Genomic DNA, 7,897 nt, shown 5'->3' on the forward strand with positions numbered 1-7,897 from the left:
AAACAGGATCTAAGATATGAACTAAGACTATGAACCACAAGAGAAAATAAAACAATAAACCAAAAAAAAACTATCAAAAATACACCAAAAACACAGATTCTGAATGTAGCTAGCTGTCTTTGCCCCCAGATGACCTCTTATTTCAACCTAAACGTCTTCTTCTTGGTTCCACACTTGTCTGATTCCACCATACTTGGCACAGTTTTTGGCAAATTGTTTATAGATTTCACATCATATAAAAAAATGGAGTAAACTCTTTCAAACTTTTTCAGGTTAAACCTTGTTTTAGTTTCATTTTAAACTAGTCCTTTCCCGTTCCAAGAATGAAAAACCCTCCTCATGACTCCTGCTCAGCCAATGCCCCCCCCCCCCCCCCCCTCAGATTTAGCCAGATTTGTTGAACCCCACCACCAGATGACTGTCAGTGCGCATTTCCAATTGGCCGGGAGGGAGTGAGAAGTAAACCGTGGAGTCTCAACGGGGATGAGCGTGTTAGAGGGAGTGAGAGTGGGAGCAAAGGAGGAGAAGGGGGACGAGAGAGAGGGAGAGAGAGAGACTCCGGCAGTGGAGGGAGGAGAGGCAACTTCACCCGGGCTGATCGCTGCGCACAGAGGAGGAGAGATCGCTCCGGAGCGCAGCGTGCTGCTGAAGCGGACTGTTGGATGAGTCTGGACTGAATCACTCTGCTACACACAGCGCGAGAGAGAGGGGGGAGAGAGCAGAGGGAGGAGAGAGCTGCGCCAGGGAGGCAAAGGAAGGGAGCGGACACCGGAGAGAAGACGCTGATGCTGAGGGAAAGTTACCAAGTGTGGAGATGTTTTGTTGACTGACACTTTACGAACTGGTTGGACTCTTCAGAGCCACTTCGCTGAACTGGATGCTGTTTTAAACCAAATTTAAGCGCACTTTTTTTTTTTTTACCCCCTCATCCCGCTGGTCCTGATCCTGGTTCCGTTGGAGCAGAATAAGCAGATCGGAGCAAGAGGAAGGGTCTTTTCACGCGACACAACAATGCCCTCTCTGTACCTCATCTTTTGCCTTATGGTGACAGGTAAGGCTGTTTGTGTTTGTTTGCTTCCGTCCTGCAGGTTTTCTGATGGACGCGCTCCGGTGCTGGCGCTGCGTCAAGCCGGTTCAGAGCTCTGCTGCCTGGTCCTGCCTGGTCCTCCCGGGCAGCTGATCTGCTGCAGTGCTACATTTCACTGCTGTTTACTGTCACTAAATGTTTAATCACGTTTAGGGAAAGTAATGAGCTGCGCAGTGAGGTTTAAGATCCCGGCTGGTGGAAATCGTGCCAATGCGTAATTTGGGTTCCGTTGTGCAAACACGGGATGCGTAAGACACACGAGCTGTGGTTTCCGTGGATGCTTTGGTGCTGGGGGGGTTTGTGACACTTGCGCTGTGATTGGAAAAACAAACGGAACTGATTCCGGTCGGATTGTCAGTTCTGAACAGAACCCGGTTCGGTGCGGATTCAGAAGCAGATTGTACAGCGCGACTCGAGCGAAGCGCTGATGATGCTTCAACTTGGCCAACAGAATCCGCACTGATTTTCATCAAAAGAGGGGTGTGTGGGGGGGGGGGGCTAAAGGGGTGTTTCACAGGATGAGAAGTTTGTTTTAACTCTCAAACAGACAAAAGGGGTTCGGGATGGAGAGATGAGGAGAGAAAGAGACTGGAGGAGTGAGTGAGGTGGACAAACTGCAACAGAGCGTTTGTTTTTCTTCAGGCTGGCAGACACAAAGCACCTGTCTCTCCCCCCCCCCCCCCCCTCCCCACACACACACACACCCCTCTCATACACACCCATTCACACACGCACGAACGTCACCAGCCTCTGCTGCTTTTTGTTCGCAGAACTGACTAAACACTTTGTTTATGAACCCTTCTGACAAAATGCGCTTACATAAGCTGTAAACTGCTGCTGGTGTTTTTAAGGAAACATTTCTTGAAGTAACTTTGAAACAATCCCCAATTTATGCTTCAGTCAAAAGTAGTGTAATGGAATTAAAACAGAAGAATAAATATTATTACCAAGCAGATTTTCTAAACAGCTGCAACAATTTATTCTCCTAATTTTCCTCCAACTCTCCTCCCTCCAATGTTTTTTTTTTTTTATAGTAATTATCACTGAGCATCTGTTTGGTACTTTTCAGCGTTTTTAAATTGTCATGTTCAAAGAAGATCATTGAATTTAAATCATAAGGAATGACACTGGCACAGATCTTCTCTTGAAACGATGAACTCTCTTAAGCTTCTGGCTCTTCAACTGAACTGCTCAGGGGGGCACAGTTTCTGAGAGCCAGCAGCTCAGGGACCAGACACCCAGCAATTAAAGTCATTATGTAAATAAACCATGTATTACAATGATCTGTTACTTTTTAAATTTGTTTATTTCGTTGTATTGGATCATAAATGCAATAAACAGAACCAAAAACACCTCAAAATTTTTATGATGTTAATGGTGGGCTGGATTGAAGTCACCCACTGGCCAAAAATAGCCCACGGGCCACCAGTTGAATAGCCCTATTCTATATGTAGACACAACCAGAGGCTGTGGTTTCTTCCTTGACTCACCAAATCTCTCAGCAAATGGACAAGTGTGCCCAAATGCCCATTTGCTTTGCGTACATCTTCACCTCCAGCCCCGTGGTTCCGGATGGTTTTGCCATTACTCAAAGCTCGAGGGAGGAGGACATGACACCAGCAAACCTCTGCTCTCTGACAAACTACCAACAGCTGGAAGTGAAGAAGCCGCGGTCGGACTGTGGCATACATCTCATGACCTCAACCCCGTTGCACATATGAAACGCTCCCGTTTTTCCACTGCTCTCCACACAAAATGCACACAAATAATGAAAATGGTAACAGCTGTCCTAATTAGAACCTCAGAGACCCTAGACCTCATTTTCTGTTACTCTTTTTACCGAAGCGCAGATGCTCAAAGTGCTCACATTTTTTTAAAGATTTTTATAGAATCAAACTTCCGCCAAAACTTGTGGCTTCTTTTCTTTTTTTTTTTTTTATTCATGTATGGCATATTGCAAACATTTGTATGTATGTAGTCTTGAGCGCACAGATAATTTACTTTCTCAGAGGGCTCCCAGAGGAATTGGATTCCACACTGCATCAGTATTCTGAGAAATCTTCAGTGAGCTCTTCTTTGGAGCCTTTTGCTTTGGGTCGCCTGCATCGGGCCAAGTTCAAAGGCTGGGAGCTGAGATTACAAGTTTCTCTCCCTTCCTCTTAGGTCGTGTCGCCACTCATGTCTTCACTATAATGCAGGGGAAATTTTCCACCTTGCTTCTTTTCGCAGCTCCTTTTTAAATTTTGCCTGGTTACAGAAGGGTTGCAGAATGTGTGACTGTGAAACACCAGGACACGAGTGCAAATCTGCCTAATGGACCAGAGGCAGAAAGAAAAACTTTCTCCAAAGGATCTGAAAGCCCCGTTCACGGTTCTACCTCATGCAGGAAGATGCACTCTTATGTAGAACTGAAGAAGTGACTAACATCCAGCCTGTCGTTCTTCCTTTCCCCATTACCATGAGGTTGGTCTTTTTCTTGCCTGGAACACAACTTTGCATGTGGATGCAGAGACAACAAAGCCCAAGAGATTTGTTTTAAGGAGCAGTGCATATTTTATCAACTGACACTCTTTGCTCTTTGAATTTATATGAAAGGGACTCAGTATGGGCACAGTTCTAAAACATCTTTAGAGGGTGGGGTTGCTCAGGGAGACATAGCAGGGATGAGACTTGGATGTGTCACTGGTGTTTCAGTGATTAGGCTGACGAGCAGAAAGTAAACACAAGAAAAAGTCCACTAAGCAAAGATAACCTTTACTCCATCTTGTCACACACAGTGATAGTCACACTCTGTGTTTATTTCTCTTTATATTCTGTCCATCCTTCTTTAGGTTGAGATACATAGTTGAGATGTTAGTGTGAGGTACCCCAACCAGCATATGAGGGGTGTGGGGTGTGCATGCACAGCAGAATCCGAACACAGCCGAGTCTTGAAGCTAACTGTTCTGCATTATTTAAGAGTCATGGCAAAGATATGGATACGTTTTTGTTTGTTGGATTCCCCCATGTGTGCTCCGTGGAATGTTTTTTTCTAGCGTCAAAGTATAATGTGAATTTTCTAAACTTACATGTGTCGACTAATCAATCAAATGCAATACATCAGAATATCTGTTTTAGCTATACATTGATTTATACACAAGACATACAGTTTGTTAAAAAAATGATAATAAAGACTGAATATTTAAGTATTTATACATAGACCCGTATGATATTTTGATGAGAAAACTTGAGAAAACGTAACATGGTTTTATGGTATTACTGATAAAAAAAAAAATAAATTTTTAAAAAAAACTGTCCATCCATCCATTCATCTATCTTTTTTATCTACTTTTCCATTTTGGGTCATGGGGGAGCTGGTGCCTCTAGGGGTCGTTGCGCAAGAGGCTATATACTACAGGTCACAAGTCCAACACAGGACAAAATGTATCCCATATGGTGTAATTGATTTTTTTTATTTTTTATTAAAGAGTTCATGTATTGCTACTACTGCTTAAGTAATATAATTCAATTAGTAATATTATTATAGCTATTTATGTTTTGGCTTAAATTGATTATATACACTATACCAGGGGTCTGCAAACTTTACAATCAAAAGAGCCATTTTTACGCCTTTATTAAATTTAATGTACTGTATTCCAAGCTGCAACAACCTATTACAACTGTGGTTATCAACTGGTGGCCCATGGGCCACTTTAGGTTTGTTGGAGGGGTCTTTTGTGGCCAGTGGGGGTGACTTTATAAAGCTAAAAATATCTAATGATTTTTAACATTCATTGATATTTTTTACAATTTAAGACAAATGAAAAGACCATATTCTTGTAAAAGGGGTGGGGGGATAGTCTTTTTTTTTTAATTAATAAAAACTATGAACTTTGCAGACCTATGTGATTTTTTTAATTGTGGCTAAATTAATTAAGTATAAAAATAAAGCATAAAGGTAGAGTTTGTTTTACTCTGTGTACTTTTTTCCAGTATTCACATATTTGCAATAATCAGGTCTCTCTTGTAAATGAGTAATCAAGTCTCTCTTGTAAATGAGTCCTCGAGGCTCAATGGGATTTACCTGTATAAATAAAGGTTGATTGATTGCAAAAGAATTGACAGGAAAACGGTTAAAACTAGTCCTTTTTTGTTGTTTGTATAACAACCAATAAAATTAAGTTTTATGTTAGTTTTGGTCAAAGCTTGAACGAGCCGCTGCAGAGGAACCAAAGAGCCGCATGTGGCTCAAGAGCCGCAGGTTGCAGACCCCTGCACTATACAGTCTATAGTTTACATACTATTATTTATTTAATGTCATTTTAAATTTGATGCAACACATAATGTAGTGAGACAAAATTCAATCATAGTCATTTTTATTATAAAAAAATCTGCTAAAACACTGGGCATGTTTCTGGACCAGTTTCTTCAACTGGGAGAAATAATACATTTTTGAAAGGACTAAACAAAAATGTAGAAGTAATGCAAAACTTTGCAAAATGACTTTATCACGACCAACACAAGTTCCTCTTTGCTGTTCTTTTTTATCTTTGGCTAGTTAATTAGCCAAAGTGTTTGTGGTAGGTCAGTTGTCAGTGCCGTGATCTCTTGAGCCAGAGCATGTTTTGTATTTATTATAAAATAAACTTCAGTACAGTATTAAGGTAAACAGAGCACTGAACATTGTTTCTTCTTTACTGTTTTTTTTTTTCTTTCTTTCTTTGTGAGGAAACATAGGGAGACTGACAAACTGAAAGTTAGTTAGCTGGCTTAATAACATGTGTAGTTGTCCTGAGCAGTTAGCCTTGTTTATATATTTATTACAAAATAAACCTAATCGTAGTTCTAAAGTAAAAGTAACTATAGTGCAGAACATTATGTTTTCTTTGTCATTATGTGTTTATAAAATAACTTTACGATACGTCATTAGCTGGTTAATCAGTTGGGTTAGCCTCGGTAGAAAGTCTGCAGCCATTTAGCATTTCACTAAAATAAGTTCTAGCTTTTGTAGCTTGATGCAAATGTTTGTTTCAACCTTCAAAAGAGGAATGGGTGTCATCATTTTGGTGGGCAAGCAATCATCACGTCTTTTTTGCTACAAGAAAAATTCCAAACTACAGACTTTGTCTTTTTGAACAAGAAGAAAAGTTCAGAGAAAGTCCACCGTTTTCTCATAATACCCAGTCAGTAAACTTTCAGCAAGTTGGTGAGGGTGTTATTATACGGCCAACAAAAACCTTGCACTGCCTCTGCCGTGTCGTTACAAGAAGAATAAACAGTAGAAATTATGACTGAATTTTTTTGGTGGGGTTTTAAAAGTTGGACTTTTTGTGGTACAGTATATTCTATAATCTGGATTTGTTGTGGGAAAACCCCTTTACTAAAAAAAATTAAAATCAACTGTGAAGGTGCACATACTGACAGTGATGAGTTCCCAAGATCTTTAATGGCCATCTTTTTATCTCTGAAGACCTGTGATGCAAGAAAAACAGTCCTTTTTTTTTTTCCATCTTCATATCCTCCTTTTTCTCTTCCCCCATTTATCTGGAAGAAGAAGCTGCAAGTAAAAAGGGAACAATGGGAGCTTCATAATGTTACGTGTCTCTAATCAGCTTTGTCATTTGGGTAAACAAAGATAAAGAACTTGGCGGTGCATCCCGAGGCATTGTTATCTGCTCTTTCCAACCTTAACTGGATGTGCGTACTGGTTCAGCTAAACACAGGAAGCCAAAGTAAAGCCAGGTAGCAAACTGTTGATGGTACTTGGCCTCATCCAGCTTTATTTTTATCTCTGACCGCCCATCCTCTTTTTGTCTTCACTCTCTCCTTGTGTCACATCCTCACCTTGTCTTCCTCTGGGGCAGTCGAAGGATGCGAGGAGGAAATGAAAGAGAATAGGACAATGGAAGGCCATGTCAGCTTCCTGCCTCTGCCTGGAGTCTTCTTTTCCGGCTAAGGCTCCTCAGGCTGTATCATCAGCATACAGACTGGTGGAGAAAGCAGAAAACTATTTACTCTTTTATTCTTCTGTGCAAACAGAGTAATGGAAGAGTAGAGAGGGAGAGAACGCAGGATTAATTTGGTGCATGTCATTAAAACACAGCCCCAAGGGAAACAGTCACATTTATACAGTAGCAGCTATTTTAAGAAAGACTTGTATTGCATTTATCTTCTCTTAAAACGCAAGTGTCACCTCTTTCTGGAGACGTATCACCGACTCAGAAGGCCCCATAAGCCCAGAAACCGAGATACAAAGGAAAGATCCCAGACATAGTAGACCACACATTCATTTTTATTTCCCAATCAATTGCAACCCGGTAAGACAAGAGTTTCATATCTCCTGCCGAGAGACAAAAAACAACAGCAAATTGAAATTTATCTTCTGCGTTGCAGCAATATCTGTTCCTGTGTTATTGTCACCAGCCATGTTCTTTAACCTGGAATTAGAGGATTTATGGATTCTGGCAGCTGAGAAAAGTGTCTAGGAAAATAAAAGTTCTGTTTGAAAAACCGTCAAACATTATTAATTTCACATCAAATGCAGATTTTTTTAACTTGTGCATTTACTTCCTTTTTATAAAACCTGATTGATGCTGGCACTTAGTACACATGAGAGCTGAAATGGTTAGTGTGGTTAGTTCATCGCGGACTCGCGCTATTGCGGTTTTTCAAAATAAGATTGGGCATGACACACAATTGGCTGATTGATGGATGAGCTGCACGATCTGCACGGATTTCTTATTTAAAATACATTGTTTAAAATTATTTAGCACCTCCTGCACCTTCGTGCATATATATATATATATATATATATATATATATATATATATA

The 7,897-nt window shown here is 40.6% G+C and overlaps 1 protein-coding gene across 1 annotated transcript in view; it reads left to right on the forward strand.

Moving 5' to 3' along the window:
* The first annotated feature begins 535 nt into the window (after window positions 1-535).
* The window catches only part of kirrel3l (kirre like nephrin family adhesion molecule 3, like), a 51,238-nt gene continuing 43,876 nt past the window's right edge, over window positions 536-7,897 (forward strand). Inside the window, exon 1 of the mRNA XM_037676356.1 lies at window positions 536-1,051. Coding sequence (XP_037532284.1) covers window positions 1,012-1,051 — 40 coding nt within the window. The 5' untranslated portion in view covers window positions 536-1,011. The remainder of the gene's footprint in view (window positions 1,052-7,897) is intronic.

The sequence above is a fragment of the Nematolebias whitei genome, chromosome 5 (genome assembly GCF_014905685.2).
Source record: "Nematolebias whitei isolate Nwh7 chromosome 5, NemWhi1, whole genome shotgun sequence".
In the NCBI taxonomy this organism is placed as follows: domain Eukaryota; kingdom Metazoa; phylum Chordata; class Actinopteri; order Cyprinodontiformes; family Rivulidae; genus Nematolebias; species Nematolebias whitei.